The sequence below is a fragment of the Taudactylus pleione genome, unplaced genomic scaffold (assembly GCF_031769625.1).
Source record: "Taudactylus pleione unplaced genomic scaffold, aTauple2 ptg000019l, whole genome shotgun sequence".
Taxonomy (NCBI): Eukaryota; Metazoa; Chordata; class Amphibia; order Anura; family Myobatrachidae; genus Taudactylus; species Taudactylus pleione.
In genome coordinates this window covers 14,570,451-14,590,572 of record NW_028284421.1, presented here as the reverse complement: position 1 = coordinate 14,590,572, position 20,122 = coordinate 14,570,451, and the positions used below count along the sequence as shown (strand labels likewise).

The 20,122-nt window shown below is 42.9% G+C and overlaps 1 protein-coding gene across 1 annotated transcript in view; it reads left to right on the top strand.

Annotated features, from left to right (window-relative positions):
- Positions 1-20,122, top strand: part of OTUD7A (OTU deubiquitinase 7A) — a 203,582-nt gene that overhangs the window by 62,967 nt on the left and 120,493 nt on the right. Inside the window, exon 3 of the mRNA XM_088443465.1 lies at positions 9,497-9,656. Coding sequence (XP_088299591.1) covers positions 9,572-9,656 — 85 coding nt within the window. The 5' untranslated portion in view covers positions 9,497-9,571. The remainder of the gene's footprint in view (positions 1-9,496; positions 9,657-20,122) is intronic.

Here is a 20,122-nt window from a genome sequence, read left to right as displayed (position 1 = left end):
ACACCTCAGAAACATTATGACACGCCTGCGTTTTTACCTCAACTTCACGTTACCTCCCCCAAACGTTGCCGGCCTGTCAAAAACGCTGCAAATAAAAAGTTGCAGCGTGCGATTACAGTTAAGTACTTTGACATATGCACAGTGTGGCTTAGATTCATGTGCAGTTTACCGCTAATCAACTGCGAAAACATTGGAATAGAATACTGAATCAGGCCCTAATCCTTTTGAAATCCATTGGACAAAGCTGCTGATCATCAACTCTATAAACTTGATTGAAATCTACCCCTTGGGGTTCAAATCCCTTGCTTAAAGTGTAACTACAGATCTATCCTCCCACATCTAGCCTGGTGTGACTCTGCAAGTGTCTCAGTCAATGCAATTTTACTAGGACGCACCAGGAGACAGTGCTGATTAATTTGATATGTAACACTTGTATATCTGTGTGCGACTGAGTCTGTATACAAGGCACAGTGGTACTTGGTGTGGATAAACTGTGGCTGCTGCACCATAGCACTTCTTATATTGATTCAGAGACTCAGACGCACACAGATATACAAGTGTTGCATACCAAATGAATCAGTGCAGTTCGCTGTGTCCCAGTACATTGCACAGCGAAGCCCGGCTTAAGCAGAGTCGCACAGAACCTTGCGCACCGAGAGGGGCTGTTTGGCGTGACTGCAGCAATGACGTGTGAGGGCATCTGTAGTTTACATAGATTAATCTATTAACATCGGAAACCATTGGTGTTCCCAAACCAATGTTTAGGACTAAACAATGTTTCATGGCCACTGTTCTAAACATCAGTATCAGAGCTGTAACTAGATATGTTGGTGCTCTGTGCCAAAAAGATCATTGTCACCCCCTCCATATCATCTTTAAAGTGTATGCTCTTCCTCATGTCTACATCCCCAGCTTCGGAGTGAGAAAGGCTGCCTGGGCGCAACGCTGTATAACATACATCGCAGTGGGCACCCGGCAAATACAGGATGTGGTGGCGGCTGGTTCCGTCCCAGGGCATCCAGAGCTCTGTGCGACAGCACCGGCCGCACCACCCTAGTTACAGCCCACATCAGAACTACCGATGTTCTCTTAACTGTCCCATACCTTGTATGAACAATAAATGCACAGGTTTGTTTAAAATTAATTAAATAACCAAATATTGACATAGTGATCAATTATTATTAAATATATTATATATGGTAAGGCGGCCACACGTGGGTTGATCGTGTTGCTTTGTTTGAGTGCCAGGATTAATGTCCAGTTTAGCCACTTGTTCACTTCCGGCATGACTGTGCCTGCAACTGTGATTGAAAGATGACACCAAACCCAAAAGCGATTATCTTCTGGCCAGATTTACCAAGATGTCTGATAATGACCCAAACACGTTTTGAGAAGATGGTTATCTGGCATTCGGGTTGTTTTGGATTTGCAGATCTGCAGTGACAGCCAGTGGTGCAGCTGTGATTGCTATCTGTATGGCCAGCTCACGTGATGTGTTTTCATCATTATTTATACAGTAAACAGTAAAAAAAAAAAAAGATGTATGGTTCAGCACCAGCCATCCATAGAGAGAAGCTGCTAGAAACGTCATTATACATTTCTTAAACAAAATGATATATGAATCTTTTTTTTTAATTAAAAATTTATACAAGAAAACACAGTATTCTTGGAGCTAATTAAACAAAATTGTGAGAATATATAGAAAAATGACTACATATAAGTAAAAAAATTATGTTTGATTAATTAATAGCAGCAGCTAGTTCAAGTTAATTAGTGAAGAAACCGAACAGTACCAACAAAAAACAAGTGACACTGCGCTAATCAATCCAAAATTCCCATATAAGAAAATATTAATTGGAGTCAACTATCCAAACGGCTCGTATTATAATATTATTTACCAGCGTGAACTATAATTTTTTAGGGTATATATGTGACCCGGATTATTTATTATCAATTGCAATACAGTGATTTTAAATTTAACCCTTGTAATATTGTAAATGTATATATTGTATTTAATCTTTATTGGTGTGTCTTGATCATCACTGATTTTGCCATACCAGGATTTCATATTTTCTTATATGGATATTTTGTATTGATTAGCACAGTTTCACTTGTTTGTGTTGATTTATTAAAAAAGTATCTAGTTTATTTCCATATGCTCACCACCTTAAGGGGTCAATCCAATTAGGTGCGAATAGCGAGTAGTGAGTTTTTTTTCTTGAAACTCGCAGATTTCGCATCGAAGTGTGCTCCCGAGAATTCTCCAATCCAATTACAAATGCCTATTCGCACTGCTCGCACCGGAGGGGTGCGAATAGACTGCCAAATGAGATTTGAGAGAAGCGCATGAAAAAGTGAAGAGACTATCCTAGACCCTCCAAAATGGATAATTTTGTTAGCAGGATGGTGTAGAAGGCCGTTTGTGGGCATTAGGGATGTACTGTAGGTTTTTAAATTGTCTCAAATGGCTGATTTGTGTGTGTGTGTGTGTGTGTTTGTTTGTTTGTTTGTTTTAAAGTAAGCGAAAAATGCAAAAAAAAAGTAGGAAAAAAGGTGATTTTGCGGTACTTTTGAGGGCACCTTGAAAAATTGGAAAAAAAAAGATAAACAAACAATTATTTTTCAATAAAAAAAATATTGTAATTAAATTTGGGGTGCCTAAACTAATGAAAAAATTGATTTTGGGGTAATTTGAGGACCTTTTTTTTCTTTTACCCCAAAAAATGACATGTTATTTTTGGACTAATTAGGGCGCAATTGGAAATTTCCAATTAGCTTAATTAGTCCAGACATTTTAACCTTAAAATAAAGCGTTTCCTTTTCATCTTCAGACTGACTGATTCAGTGCGAGTTGCTAATTGGATTGCAAAATGAATTCGCTATGCGAATTCGAATAGAAAATAGCAACTCACAATTCGCACCTAATTGGATTGACCCTTAGTTTCAGTCTTCCCTTTTTCTAATGATCATTGATGTCTATGTAAAACACATCCCCAGTAAGCACTAACCCTGCCTGCACCAGCATCTGAACTTGCTACTTGCCAGATCCATCAAGCCCTTGAGTGCGCAATGTTTATGCGCTTAACAGTGACCACCCCCCCTAAAAATATCTTTCCGACTAGCATTCCCCACATGCTGTCAAATGAAGTTATTATGTTATCCTACAATGCTGGCCCTATATGACGCATTACAAAATCAGTTGAACTCCCTTATAAATAGCCACATGTTCCTGAAAGTGATGCCTTCGCCTAAGACGTGGACATCACTTTCTCAGCAATTAAACCTCCTTCAGTTAAAATGAATCTTGACTGCAAATACGTTATGTAGGACTGTCGAGAAGCAGAATTTCCCAGTAATGCTGGAAAACAAGTGTGTATTTGCATATTAGCAGCTATATATCTGATCCCTTCAGCTCTTCTCTTAGTCGCCAATGAGTCACTGTCACACAGAGCAGGGTTTGTTGCTCTTCGTAGCAGCAGCAGCATGATACAGACAGCCCACGGTAAGCAGTAACCATTCTCCCCTATATTACAGATCAGCTATTTAGCAAAGGAAACCAGACTTCCCAAGACTACCTCTACATCATCTCCCGTTAAGTGCCCCTTTGAAAAGGAACATCTTAGCAGCATCTTAGCAGTTATCTATGTACACCCCCCATCCCCCTTCCTGTCTTTCATTAATAACTAATATTTTGCTTTAGCTTGTGCTTGTTTATGAATCACGTGTATTGTATTGTTTAGTTATTTGTTATATCTAAAGCTGTGTTTACACTATACAATGTATCGTACAATATCTCGCTCTGACTCGGATAGGAATGATATATTGTACACATCGCATAGTGTGCATGCTCAATCCGTTGCAATTGGCTGTCTGCGCTCTGTATCGTTACAAGCTGCAAGTAACTATACCGTGCCGTGCAACACAGCAGTCGTACGCCGGATCGTGCAGTGTGTATGGCGCATAATGTATCATTAAATCGTTTTCCGCATCGCGATATCGCACAGTTGTATAGTTTGTACCCAGCTTAAGCCTTTAGAAATAAATGCATTAGTATAGATAGAGATTGTATTGCAGGGATGTAATAGTTAATTTTACATTGAGGAATTATAGTAATACTATTAATGCAATACTGCCCTGCCAGTTGTGGCTATAATTTGTCACATGTGGCTTTGACACTGAGGGGTATATCTATCAAGTCTTGTAGAGAGATAAAGTACTAACCAATCAGCTTCTTACTGTCATTTTTCAAACACAGTCTGATTGGTTGGTACTTTCTCTCTCCAAGGCTCGATACATCTATCCCTGAGTTATGCAGAATCATGTTCTCTTCTTTTCAAGTCCTAACTGATAAAGTTGGAAGTTCTATATGAAATCACCCATAGTGTAAATCTATACATATTATAGGGTCACAGGAATCTTCAGGACCTCTTGTAGCTTCTAGAAGGTGCACTGAGTATACTATATGAGTAGAAACATTCTTTGTATTTTACTGTGGGAGTATCAGCTGGGCGTCTCAAAAGTCGTCTCACACTAGACAATGAACTCTCCCCGGCACTCCAGGGACTCGATATGGTGCTAAAAAGTGTCCAATCTGGCCAACTATCTATTGTGCGTCCTTAACGATTTCCAGTGCTTCGTGTAAGAGATTGGCAGATCTTGCCTGCTGTAAGCAAGCTCTGAAGATGCGATGTACTACCCGCGGGTACGTGCATTGGCATCGTGCTCTTGAGTGGGCACTTACGATTTGGACATATTTTACACGATTTGTCGTTCTGATGCATCAAAATCGGGCAAATAGTGCAAAATATCTTCTAGTGTGTACGCACCTTTACTCTGTTATGAACCTACTTGCTGACTTTCTGGCTGCCCCTTCGGGGAGGGGGCAGCCACATCGGCACAGTAGGGGATGTGACAGCTGCATAGGTGGGGGGGGGGCATGGTGGCATGATCGCATCATTGTGGCCCTGCCCCCTCTATACAGTGTCGAGATCACAGGCATTGTACAGCAGGGGGCAGGACTACGATGATGTGATTAAGTGTGGATCACATCATCATCCAGACATCCCCCCCCCCCGGACTGCCCACTTGTACTCTGTAAGTGGGCGGCTGTGTGTGTGTGTGCGCAGGGGCAGATTGGGCCACCGGGAACTCTTGACAGTTCTCGCTGGGCTGGCGTCTGCTCCCCTTAGTGGCTCTCCCCCACTACGTGTACGGAGGGGGGGCGGTAATATGTGGCAGGTGAGCTGAGTATGCAGGAGTATGATATGGGAGTGCTGTATGTACTGAGGTATTATGATGGAGGGCACTGTCTATACTGGAAGGTATTATGGGAGTGCTAGATGTACTGAGGTATTATGATGGAGTGTACTGTATACTGGAACGTATTATGGGAGTGCTAGATGTACTGAGGTATTATGATGGAGGGCACTGTGTATACTGGAACCTATTATGGGAGTGCTATATGTACTGAGGTATTATGATGGAGTGTACTGTATACTGGAACGTATTATGGGAGTGCTAGATGTACTGAGGTATTATGATGGAGGGCACTGTGTATACTGGAACCTATTATGGGAGTGCTATATGTACTGAGGTATTATGATGGAGGGCACTGTATACTGGAACGTATTATGGGAGTGCTATATGTACTGAGGTATTATGATGGAGAGCACTGTATACTGGAACGAATTATGGGAGTGCTATATGTACTGAGGTATTATGATGGAGAGCACTGTATACTGGAACGAATTATGGGAGTGCTATATGTACTGAGGTATTATGATGGAGGGCACTGTATACTGGAACGTATTATGGGAGTGCTATATGTACTGAGGTATTATGATGGAGAGCACTGTATACTGGAACGAATTATGGGAGTGCTATATGTACTGAGGTATTATGATGGAGGGCACTGTATACTGGAACGTATTATGGGAGTGCTATATGTACTGAGGTATTATGATGGAGGGCACTGTATACTGGAACGTATTATGGGAGTGCTATATGTACTGAGGTATTATGATGGAGGGCACTGTGTATACTGGAACCTATTATGGGAGTGCTATATGTACTGAGGTATTATGATGGAGGGCACTGTATACTGGAAGGTATTATGGCGGTGCTGTGTATACTGAGTGGTAGTATGGGGGAGGGGGGCTGTGTATACTGGAGTGTGAGATCGGGATGCTGTGTGCACTAAAGGGTATTATGATGGAGGGCACTGTGTATACTGGAAGGTATTATGGCAGTGCTGTGTATACTGAGTGGTAGTATGGGGGAGGGGGGCTGTGTATACTGGAGTGTGAGATCGAGATGCTGTGTGCACTAAAGGGTATTATGATGGAGGGCACTGTGTATACTGAAAGGTATTATGGGGGTGCTGTGTATACTGAGTGGTATTATGGAAAGTGTTGTGTATACTGAAGGGTATTATGGGGGTGTTGTGTATATTGAAGGGTATTATGGAGGGTGACTCTTGGTGGACGTGTCTCAGCCTGGGACTGCAAATTTGTACACAGCTGTAAAGGCTCAGGCATCTTAGTTCCGAAAGCCTTTCTGAGCGACTATAAGTTGCCTAGAAGTTTGGTGTGCGTCCAATTCTGCGTTTTTGTATGCAAGGGAGGATTAGAGTTGACATCAGTGGGCGTCTCAATACAAATCCCTACTGCTGCTGCTACACATTCATTTTCACAGATCAGCTGTGTACGAATTTGCAGTCGTGATGGGATTTGCGTGTAATGTACCTCTGAATCAGGCCCGTCACACGTACATTAGAAAATATCAGGGGCAAACAAGCCTGTTCGTAGAAAGCGCCAGGGATTAGTTTTAAAATCAGGAACCTCTGGACGCAGGTGGGTAGCGAACGGCTCTGGGAAACTTTCCCACTCTTCTGGACAGCCAGGAGCGCCACACAATTTTCATTATTGTAGAGTCATAAGCTTTGTTGTAGTTTAAGGTGTGTACACAGCTATCTACAAGCCAAGCAGTGGCGTATCTATAATGGATGCAGGGTGTGCTGTGTACACTGGCCCCTGGGTCCAGGTAAGTACACACTGCACATCCTGCACCCATTGTCCTTAATACATACCTCTCCGGAGTCCTGCATGTGCAGCTGTAGTGCTGCACAAATCACCGGGAAGATGATGTGGCGGCCGTCTTCCCAGCATTTTGCGCATACGCAGTAGACTGAGTCTACTGCACGGAGGAGGGGGCCTGGACTGAGACTGAACACGGGACCCCTCCTCTCTTAAAATGTCCCTGAAGCCAAGGATCCCTCTCCATTATCCATTAAACATGTGGATAATTTTTCCATCATGCTCCAGTTGTCAGTGAGTTCTGCCTGAGTAATGTAAAAATAATCCAAATTTCTGGAATAGACTTTTCATAAAGCTTCTGTATCTGGGTATTAGATTCTAGAAATTATAGTAGTTGTAATGTTTGTTCTTTGTGCAGTATGGCAGATGTAATTGAGATGAATTCTATACTATTGAGTACATATGTTTGTGGCAGCATGGTTCAGTCTGTAGAGCTGTATGTACTTCAATGGCAAAGTGGTGGAGCGTGTAGTAGAAGTGACAGTACCTGAAGCTTCTGTGATGGGAGACTACTCGAGTACTATGATTGTATGTAGCAGCTTCTGTATAAAGGGAGATTATGCGGACGCAATTGGTTTGTTGTGATGGAGATGACTGTGTCTGTACTTGGTCTTCTTGATATTAGTACCCTGCCTTCTAAAGTGGATATTAATATGTTGGAGACAGGTGCTGACTGGCTGGATACAATGTTATCAAGTGGTAAATGTCATACATCCTATTATATAATTCCTTGGCTGCTTGCATATTTACTCCTCCAGCTGATAGTACTTTATTCCTAAGCGTCACAGCTATATTATGTTGCAGCCATCTATTTGGGATGCAGTCAGGAAGCCGATGGTCGAATGCCGACCGCCGGCTTCCCGACCGTGCAATCCCGACAGGGGAAGGGACTAATGATAGGCGTCTGGCATACCGAACGAAGGTAAGCCGGGCAGCGGGCGCGGACAGCCGCAGGGGGGGAGGTGTGGCTGTCCGCGCCCGCCGCCCGGCTTACCTTTGTTCGGTATGCCAGGAGTGAAGGACCTGTGGCCAACCCTGCAAGTTACCAGAGTTGGATCCCCGGATCCCTGGACCCGGGTGGATCCGTTTACACTGACAATAATCCCGGGTTGATGCTCTTCACAAGCATCAACGTGGGATTTTCAGGTTGGTGTAAAAGAGGTATTATTATCAATTCAATTGGGTCTACTGCAGGAAAGGATATTCCCAATAAAGCTGAAAACAACAGCTATTGGGGTGTTTGTCTTTAAATACATTTTATAAGGAAATTGCAACTTTCACGTTTATTACCAACACTAGAGAAACTGTTCTTTCTTGGGTAAATGACACTTCAAAACTTTATATTGTGTGTGAATATGGTAATGAGTCTTTCACATTTCTAACTATGTCAAGTTGCATATGTACACTGTTGATGGGAGTGTATACACATTTATACATTGGATATATACCACGTATAGAAATACTTCTGTATTTTGAGTTTGTATTTTGAGATTTATGCTTTTCAACATACACATGTAAGACCGAATATTTACATTTATATTTGAGACAGAGCTGTAATAGGGCACAATTGCGCCCTGTCCTGGCCCTGCCCCCGAGTGTGGAACGTCATTACGTCGCGCAGAAGGGAGCGTGATCAGCAGCTGACCAGGAGTCCTGAGGCTGCATATGCTGTCCAATGTACCCATCTGGAGTGTCCACAGGACGCTCTGTGGCTGCTGTAGCAGCAATCCTGGCTGCAGGGTACCGTTCAAGTCATCCTGCTGCCCACGAGCAAGGTCCATGGGGCCCACAGGGAACTGCGCTTGGTGCGGCGGCACCAGTCACCCATAGCTGCTTTGGGGCCCAAAATGGTCAGGATTAGTAGAAAAATAATTGTAATGGAACACAAATCTTTAGCCAGACAGTGCAGTAAAGCCGCACAGTTGTCTCCTCTCACATTACACACTTGCATCTCTGCTATACACTGCGGTGAGCTGCAATTTTCCACAAAAACACTGAGTACCGCGGAGAATGTGTGGGCTTCCTTGGAAACATGATTTGGTATACAGGTAAACCTGGATACAGGAAATGGTATATTTCTGCACACACGCAGAGCCGTAGAAATCTCCAGCTGTGTCCGCCGCCATACCATTTGCGCATACTTTACAACAAGTAATCAGCATCTGCCATGTATCAGGTCCTTCCTAATACGAGTATATGTTACGTTAGCTGTCGTTTTCTATTTTCATTTTGATTTTAATTGTTACTCAGCTGTTCTTATTTCATCAGGTAACACAAATAAGCAACTTTTTTTTCTTCTCTGTAACAACTGTCAGAAAGCTTAGATTCATAATGCTCCTTACAATAGAGGACATGTTGTAAGCAGAAAGTAAAAAAAAGTCTGTTCTTCTATTTTACTGTAGATGGAATCGTTTTAGTGGCAACATTCTGCTCCTGCTGGTGCTGCTGCTGTGCAAGCAGCGTTACTACATGACCACATGACTCTGGACATGGACTCAGTCCTGTCAGACTTTGTTCGGTCTACAGGGGCTGAACCTGGTCTGGCAAGAGATTTGCTGGAAGGTAAGACTGCACTTGTTTTTTTTCCCCACTGTGCTTCCACAGTTAGAAGTGTCTTTTTAATGCTACTTAACATGTCTAAACAGTGTACAAGTCAGTACAGATGTGTCCAGCTACATCTTTGCCGATCGCGTTACAAACGTGCGCACGCATCCCGCCATGCGATCTTATGGAGGCGCGGGTGCGATCGCAGTGCACGTATCTGCTCGTGGGTGCATGCCTCACACCATGCGTGCCACTATTTGCTACATATGCAGCAACGATGTAGCTGGACACATTTGTACATATAGTTGTGTCCTCATCTAGCTTCAGTACTCCAAGCAACGTGACTTGCCTAGCGTAAGTGAGCCAACAGGTCCTGAGCTACCCTGCTAGTGTCGGGGGTCTTTTTTTTTTTGCCACAAATGCGGCTTGCGCTGGGCTTGTTTTTTTTGCAGAAAATGCGTCTAAGTCACAATGCGATGCAACTAGTATACACCAGCAGACTGTGCTGATTAATGTGATATGTGACACTTTTATATCTGTGTGCACCTCAGTCTGTATTTGAATCACAACGGAACTTGGAATGAAAAAAGCTGCACTGAACACTTCGTATACTGATTCAGGGACTCAGCACACAGATATACACAGTGTCGCATATCAGATTATTCAGCACAGTTTGCTTGTGCATCCTAGTCACATTGCGACGCATTTCGGCAAAAAAGACATCTGGCTGTAGCAGAGCCTCACGGGACCGGCAAGCTGTGAGGTGCTTTTTAGCAGGACTGCAGAAAAATGTGTAATGACACATCTGTAGAAGATGGAGTATGGTGAATGGGTTTATGTTATCGGTAACAGTGATATCTACCAGATTTAATTTTAAAAATAAAAAATAAAACTTTTTCCAGTGTCACTCAGTTAATGTATACATTAACCCAGGACAGCATCTAGTTCCTTGGGTATGCTATATTTGCTCTTCATATGTATGACGTAGAATGATGCAGCATTCAGTGACATTCTAATGTGGGAAATTATGCACTTGACAATCCAAGTTATATGATTGCACCTTTTAGGATTTGACCATGCATGACTTGGATATTTACCTTTATTCTAAGTGTAAAAACCCATCCTTAGTGAATGCCGGCATTATACACATTTTTTAATAGTAGTGTTAGTATCATGTGGTAGGTGATAAGTATATACACATTCCTTATACAGTTTGTGCCTGCTTTAGCTATCTGTTATAGCATGTACTTGATACATAGCTGGAAACTGATGAACAAATATAGGCAACCTCTTCACATGCCCTTGTTAGAAGATTTGATACCTCTCCTCCTAAAGCTAGGCACACACCTAAGAGAAATAAATATATATATATATATACATGCATACTCTGGTGGCCAAAATTGCGGACACTTTTTGAAATGTTTATGTTTTTCAACTTCGAATGCTTATAAAAACTGTTACACCATGCAGTGCAACGATTCATATATCAAATGAAAGGAAATTTAACGCTGAATTCAACACAATAAATAGAGGTCAAATATTTGCATTACAAGGGAAGTTATGTAGTGAAAACAACACTTAGGGTGAAAATCCCTGTGTACTTATGATGTTACTGTCCTATCAGTATTTCGTTGGGTATCCTCTATTTTTCAAGACAGCAGCACAGCGACGTGGCATTGAGCCAACCAATGTTTGGAGTTCTTCCTTCTTTATTATGTGGTGCCATGAGACAATTATAGCCTCAATTAATTGTCTTTTATTGGATGGACGCCTCAGATATACCAGTTTTTTCAAATGGAACCACAAATGTTCTATGGGGTTCAGGTATGGGCTGTTTCCTGGCCATCCCAGCACCTGTATGTCATTCACCGTGAACCACTGTTTGTATATCCGTGCAGTGTGGCAGGGAGCTGAATCCTGCTGGAAAAAAAATGGGGCATTATCTGCAAAAAGATCCCTGATGGGAGGTAAAAGTTTTGGTTGTAGGCTGGTGTCAATGTACTTTCTGATGTTCAGTGTGCCATCTATGACATGAAGGTGGCCTACAGCATCTGCTGTCATACATGCCCAGATCATAACACTTAGGATTCTTTGTTGTCGCTTGAATGCAATATGTATGTAGCTCTTTCCCGATGCGACGTCTCACATATTTTCTCCCATCACTACCAAATATCGATATCTTAGTTTCGTCACTCCATATCACTTGTTTCCACTGACCTTCTGTCCATGCAATATGTTCTTTTGCCCACTGTATTAGTTTCTGCCGCTGCTTTTTATTCTGCAATGGCTTTTTTCGGGGAATCCTACCTTTTAGGCCAACCTCCGTTAGTCTTCTCTCTACCGTTCTTGCACTGACAAAAACACCAGTTGCACTCAGTTCACTGCTAATGGCTGCAGATGACATCCATCTGTCCCTGACGCAAATTTGTTTTATTCTCCTATCATCAACAGCTGTTGTGCACTTTTCCGGTCTTTTCCTTCTTTGTTTTGTATAGATTGTGTTTCCTGATAGCGTAAACAAAACTTTTGTTGTACTGATGTTGTCACATTCCCACCAACTTCTCTCGCAATTGCTGCATACGAAAGACCATTTTCATGTAACACCACAATCCTGGATCTCTTCCTGGGTGACCAGTCACCACTTTGCCTGGACAACATTTTTGTATTTATTTTATACACCGTCAGTAGCACTAAACAATACACAAACATCCAACCATAATTGCACTTCAGTAACTAACTTTATTCTGTAAAATGAAACAGCCAAACTGACCTTTCCCACTTTTGAACATGACCTTGCATCTGCTCATAAACGACAGCTGATTTGTCCTCAGAACGACGATTCTGATTGGCTGGTAGTAGCTGTTACTACAATCCGCTTCGTGAATCTCATGCATCAGTGCTTCTTTGTCTGACTGAAAGTGGTATAACGTCCCTTGTAATGCAAATAGTTGACCTATGTTTATTGTGTTGAATTCAACATTAAATTTCCTTTCATTTGATATGAGTCCCGCTTCGCGCCCCCTCCCTGCTGCCTTTGCAGCAAGTGTACAGGCGGTCAGCTGACCGCCCGTACACACACCACGATGAGCAGATATATCTGTGAACGATATTGTTCACAGACATATCGTCTGTACACACTGGCCGACGCACCCACGATATATATCGGCCGTTAAATTGCAAGACCTTTATATATCGGTGAGTGTGTACCCAGCAATAAGCCTCATTCTGGATTCTCTAATGAAATGCCTAAAGAACAGATCTCAAGTCCCTACAAGCTGACTGACAGTGACTGGAGATCTGATCAGGGCCCGATTCTCAGCCATATTCATTATCCGAATATGCATGTAGCTCTATTGTCCTGTAATGTCATTAGATGGGTGGGAACAACATGTGACAGATATCTTACTGCTTTCTCTCTACTTCTGCAAAAACAATGGTTTAAGTTGCCCACTTTCTGCACAACATTCTTAGTATCTCTCCTAACATAAATGATACAAATTAAGTATGTCACCAGTAGAAGGAGTTATATGATTAATATAACTATACTGGTCACATTTAAGAATAGCAAATATGTTAAGACAGTATAACTCGATTTAAATATAATTAGAAGGAATTACTTTTTTAAAATGTCTGGAGACACGCCTGAAACTTGGGGCTGGACCATTGGTGATGGGGCCTAGGGGCATCTGTAACTTTCTCTGAACTTCAAGATCTCAAGAAATTGCAAGTTTGGGAAATTGAGTTCTCAAGGCAGAAAACCGTAGGACATTTTAATGTGACAAACCAAAAGTTACAGGAGGTTTTAACAAGTCTGATGTTCTTGGCATATAGTAAATGTTTGGGTATGGGTTGATATTGCATACTGGAGGATTGGCTATATTCTCCCTCATCTAAGGTTTACTTTATGGCTTAACTATTAATTATAAACTGATTGTTTTCTAAAGGGTATGGAATGCTTAGTCTACCACTTATTTGTTATGCTACAACCTAACAGAATCAGTGTTATTTCATTGAACACGTCACATAAAATAGTAAAATTGTTTGAATTACTGCTATATCAGGGCCCTTTCACCCCACCACTTCAGAAAGTACATGGTGTTTCATATTTCTGTACAACCGCTGTAGGCAGGTGTAAGAAAGTGCAGTAGCTTGTACTAAATGGAGACTATTTCAGATGAGACTGCAGGTTTATAGAAAATCTATTTTTAATAAACCTACGTATGTACAGTACATGCATCAGTTGTTCTTCTGCTAAAAAAGCCGACATAGCATTAATATTTCTCTTTTGCAAGTCTTCAGTTGCCTTTAAAGCAATACAAAGTACAGTACATCCATTTTAGAATATTTTTATCTTGCCATGTTCCAACTAATTGGTTGCAAATTTTACTAACCCTATTACTATGTTACCTTTATTTTTGTCTATATAAATATAAAGCATAATAATAATAATCTGCTTAAAGCTTCTTTACTTTCTACAAACTTGTTACTAAGCCTTCTGGCACAGTTCACTAATCACTATAGTATCACTGTTTTTGTGAATTATCGCTTATCAAAATGCATTCTATAAACCTTTGTAAATTATCTAACCATACAAAAGCTTGTGTTGGCATGGCAGACTGACAGGGTCCTTTGACATATTTTGGGGCATACTGTGACATCGCTAAGGGAGGGACCTAAACTAGAAGGTTTGAAAATGACAAACTGGAGGTAAACACAACACTTGAAGTTTTTTTTTTAGGCTGGACAAAGGATGTACTAAATCACGGTCTACAGTATGCATGATCCCTTACTAAGGCCATTTGAGCAAAGTCATTTGCTTAGATTAAACAACACATAAGGTTATAGTCCAGATCTCCCAACTGTCCCAGTTTAGGCTAGAGATGTGCGCCTGACCATTTTTGCTGGTTTTGGATCTGTATCTCCATCTTTTGGATCTGGATTTGGTCTGGATTTGGTTTTGCAAAATCGCCTGTGTGTGTTTTGGTCTTGGATCTGTGTATTTTTTTTTTCTCTAAAAAAATATAAGAACAGCTGAAATCATATAATTTGGGGTTGTTTTTGGGCCTGATTCAGAGCCAGACGCTCTGACCAGAGCGCTCGCTCTGAATCAGGGCCCTCCTCCATGAAAATGGAGCGGCCTCCTGGCCGCTCGCATAGCTGTGGGTCACCACCCACAGCATATGCGAGCGGCCAAAAAGATGGTCGCGATGGTCAGAGCCAAAATCACTCCCACTGATATCACTAGTGATGTCAGTGGGGCCGGCTTGAGACGGTAGGCGTTCCCATGGGAACGCCTCCGTCTGGCAGGCACGCCCACCAAAGGGGGCATGCTGCCAATCAACATCGACAGCACGCCTCCTTTGGTGCGAGACCCGGAGCGATGGGAAGCCCGTCGCTCCCCGGGTCTCGCGGATGCGCACGACGGAGCTCCCTCCGTCGTGCGCATGCGCAGTGGGGAATATCGACCCACTTGCGAGCGTAGTGCCGCTCGCAAGTGGGTCTGAATGACCCCCTTTGTTCCTACAGTATTATTAACCTCATTAACATCTATTTCCAGTCAGTGTTGACCACCTCACAGCTTGCAATATTGATTTAATCCAGTTTAGGCCAAAAGGTTGCACCGAGCTAGCTGGCTGACTAAGCTACAGCAAGGTAAAAAAGTATTTGGACAGCCACTAATTGTGCAAGTTGTTGCACTTTAAAAGAGCTCTCTGGTCTTGGCCATGGTGGAGAGGTTGCAGTCTGACTGTTTGAGTGTGTGGACAGGTGTCTTTTATACAGTTAACCAGTTCAAACAGGTGCCATTAATATAGGTAACAAGTGGAGGATAGATGAGCTTTCTAAAGAAGAAGTAACAGGTCTGTGAAAACCAGAATTCTTGCTGGTTGCTAGGTGTCCGAATATTTATTTTCCGCAAGAATATACAATTATATTGTTTAAAAATCATACAATGTGACTTCCGGAATTTTTTGTTCTGATTCTGTCTCTCACAGTTAAAGTGTACCTATGATGGAAATTACAGACCTCTCTCATCTTTTAAAGTGCAACAACTTGCACAATCGTTGGCTGTCCAAATACTTTTTTGTCCCACTGTGTGACAGCAGTGAGTGTCACAAACTTGTGGCAGTTCAGCTTCCAACTATACGACCCCATAGAGAAACAAAGAATGTTTTCGTTAATCAAGAACTAGATCAGAGGCCCGAAGGAGATGGAGTATGTTTATGGAGTAGTTGAAGGCAGGAGACGGAAGGAAGGATGGATTGATTAGTTTGTAAATTTATTTTCATTTTTTGCTTCTGTAGAAAATTTATGAGGAAGGATCAATGTAGAATCTAGTTCCTGAAAGACATCTTTGATCTGGAGAAGGTTCACTATTTGAGTGTGGAGAGTTTGTCAGAAGATAGTATGCAGTTTCTGCACCATCGCACAGAGATGCTTGAAGTGTATATGGGAGCAGGCTCACTGAAGCCTACTTGTGTCCAATCCTATGTGAACCACCACCTAAAATCTGATGACCAGAGTTACATCTGCATAGCACCTGTCACTAACACACAGTGAAGACAGTCATTTTGTGCCACATCCTAATTGAATATTGATTCAGCCCATATATGTTGTATATTTTTTTTACATCTAATAGAAATTCTGTGACCTTGCTTGTGGAGGTGCTGCTAAATAGTACACACTGTAAATAGATGTTTACTTTGTGATTCGGGAGGTTGTTGGGGATAATGGGACCAAGACTTGCTGTTTACAAGGCTGAACTGCAACTCCCAGCATCCAATGCCTCAGGTTACCTCAACCTTCTTTACACACGGTATGTACCATGTAAATATGTATGTATGTATCCATCATACACTACTAATTTTGTAATAAACGTATTTGCACTTTATTGCACACATCCTGTCAGGAAGGTGCTGCTGCTCATATTTCTGGTCTCTTGCATGACACCCACCATCTACATTTTCCAGTTATTCTCCTTAGTCACCTACATACAAAGGAGGCAGGCTGGTATAAATAACGGTTCAACTCAATAAATGCCTATCAGTTCACCAGGTTTCCTGGGGCAACTGGTTGGGATGGGGGAGAAAGTGCAATTACAAAAACTGGGTAAATTAAAAAATCTACCATGTTTTGCCCACTCAATCAACTTGGTGGTTCAGAAATTTTAAAAAAAATGAAAGGGGCATGCAGGAGATGCTGTCTGTAGTGGCAGACAGGATGGCAGTTTAATAAACTTTAAAAAGGTTTGTTGTCTACACAAAAAGACAGTCAGCAATGCCACAAACAGCGCACAGTACTTACATGGATACCCTGGGGGTGCAGTCTGCAGCGTCACAGTACTTGCGTGTTAGGGATACACACTGGGGTATAGCTTGCAGCGTCACAATACTTGTATGGAAACACTGGGTTACAGCCTACAGCGTCACAGTACTTGTAAGGATACACTGGGGTACAGCACAAAAAACAACAATTTTTTTACTTTCTTTTTTTTTCTTTAAATAATGTTTTTTTTATACTTTTCTTGACTTTGTTTCTTTTTTTTTTTTAACTTTATTTTACTTTTTTTATTTTTGTAAGCTTTTTGTGTGTGTGTGTGTGTGTGTTTGTTTTTCTTTTGTTTGTTTGTTTTAAACACTGGGGCAGATGGACACCGCACAGGTGCTTCGGCAGCACTGGAGCAGATGGACACTGCACAGGTGCTTCGGCAGCACTGGAGCGGATGGACACCGCACAGGTGCTTCGGCAGCACTGGAGCGGATGGACACCGCACAGGTGCTTCGGCAGCACTGGAGCGGATGGACACCGCACAGGTGCTTCGGCAGCACTGGAGCGGATGGACACCGCACAGGTGCTTCGGCAGCACTGGAGCGGATGGACACCTGACAGGTGCGTCGGAAACACTGGTGTGGATGACCAAAACCAGCAAAAATGGCCAGGCGCACAGCACTGAGCACAAGAGCAGCCACTGGAGTGTATAGACTGAGAACAGCACGGTCTCTGCACACAGCCCCTGGACGGACTCTGCACAGTCCATAGAGCACAGTCGGAGTGAAACAAATGTTTGCACTTATCCTGATTCCCCAACATTGAATGTTGAAAGATATTTTACTCTGCTGTTCTTGGTTCATGTTGAAATCCATTTTCGTAATCAAGCTTTTGAGTGGAATTTTAATCATTACAGCTTTTTTATTATTATTTATATAGTGCCACCATATTAAGCAGCACTTTACAGAGAATATTTAATTGCTCCCGTATTGTATGCACAGAACTAAATGCGTATATTCGGCCATATGCATCGTTGTTCATATCTTTGCGGGTGGACTGTCCCTATCCATACGCTTGGTTTCATACACCTCATTGCTGGGGTACACTTGCACCAGCCCTATAGTATGTGCACAAATTACACCAGGCATATTTACGCTTCTGATCAAATGCTCACAGGACACATTTCCATCACCACGACCTCTCTAACGTTTGCCTAAATGACAATTCCCTATGGCAGGCATTTTTGCCCTGCAGTCACAAGTGGAGATGCGCTTGAAATGCATAAGACTCTACATACCGTACTTGCATACAATTGGGTCCAGAGCATATGCAGTACAAAAACAGGTAATATACGCTTCCCAAACAAGCATTCGTTCAACACCTGAATTAGTCCCTGTATTCATTAACACACTGATGGCTCTATGTATTGTATACGGGATACTGTACCCTTCATTATAACTTATAAGGGTACAGATGGGTCCACATACATCTAACCTCCTGGCGTGTTAAACAGCCCTTCTAGTCGCACCATGCCATGGCGTGACTCGGTAGCACTGAGCATCTTTTCGTTCGTCTTTTTACTTCAAAATAAGTCTTATTTGCACAACAATATGAGCAGATATCACAAGCAGCTTCTGCTGATTAAAATGATATGCAGCATGCCTATTTTCTCTGTGCGTCTGCGGGTGTATCTGCATGCTAAACACTACAGGCTCCATTTACAAACGAACGAAATACCAGCGGCAATTTTTGTTTAGTATCACTGTTATACAAATGAAAATTCTAAAAGATGGCGAGAGCGATGCTGTAAAAACAGCGGTAATCTAAGATTACCGCTGTTAACTAAATACAGAAAGATGGTATAACCCCTTAAGCGAGCGCTAAAGGGGTTATATTTTGTTCATAACTGGAGCCCTACATTACAGTGTTACAGCCGCTGGCACTGTAACGTAGCATTTCACATGCAGATACACCCACACTCACTCAGAGAACATAGCCATCTGCGTATCATTTTAATCAGCAGAAGCTGCTTGTGCGTTCTATTCGCATCATTGTGCGACTAAGACACATTTGAAGGTAAAAAGACGCTTGGCACCACCGAGTCACATTGAGCTCCCGCGTTTATTTTTGTAAGCTTTTTGTGTGTGTGTGTGTGTGTGTGTGTGTGTGTTTTTTGTTTGTTTGTTTTAAACACTGGGGCAGATGGATACCGCACAGGTGCTTCGGCAGCACTGGAGCAGATGGACACCGCACAGGTGCTTCGGCAGCACTAGAGCAGATGGACACTGCACAGGTGCTTCGGCAGCACTAGAGCAGATGGACACTGCACAGGTGCTTCGGCAGCACTAGAGCAGATGGACACTGCACAGGTGCTTCGGTAGCACTAGAGCAGATGGACACTGCACAGGTGCTTCGGCAGCACTGGAGCAGATGGACACTGCACAGGTGCTTCGGCAGCACTGGAGCGGATGGACACCGCACTGGTGCTTCGGCAGCACTGGAGCGGATGGACACCGCACTGGTGCTTCGGCAGCACTGGAGCGGATGGACACCGCACAGGTGCTTCGGCAGCACTGGAGCGGATGGACACCGCACAGGTGCTTCGGCAGCACTGGAGCGGATGGACACCGCACAGGTGCTTCGGCAGCACTGGAGCGGATGGACACCGCACAGGTGCTTTGGCAGCACTGGAGCGGATGGACACCGCACAGGTGCTTTGGCAGCACTGGAGCGGATGGACACCGCACAGGTGCTTCGGCAGCACTGGAGCGGATGGACACCGCACAGGTGCTTCGGCAGCACTGGAGCGGATGGACACCGCACAGGTGCTTCGGCAGCACTGGAGCGGATGGACACCTGACAGGTGCGTCGGAAACACTGGTGTGGATGACCAAAACCAGCAAAAATGGCCAGGCGCACAGCACTGAGCACAAGAGCAGCCACTGGGGTGTATAGACTGAGAACAGCACGGTCTCTGCACACAGCCCCTGGACGGACTCTACACAGTCCATAGAGCACAGTCGGAGTGAAACAAATGTTTGCACTTATCCTGATTCCCCAACATTGAATGTTGAAAGATATTTTACTCTGCTGTTCTTGGTTCATGTTGAAATCCATTTTCGTAATCAAGCTTTTGAGTGGAATTTTAATCATTACAGCTTTTTTATTATTATTTATATAGTGCCACCATATTAAGCAGCACTTTACAGAGAATATTT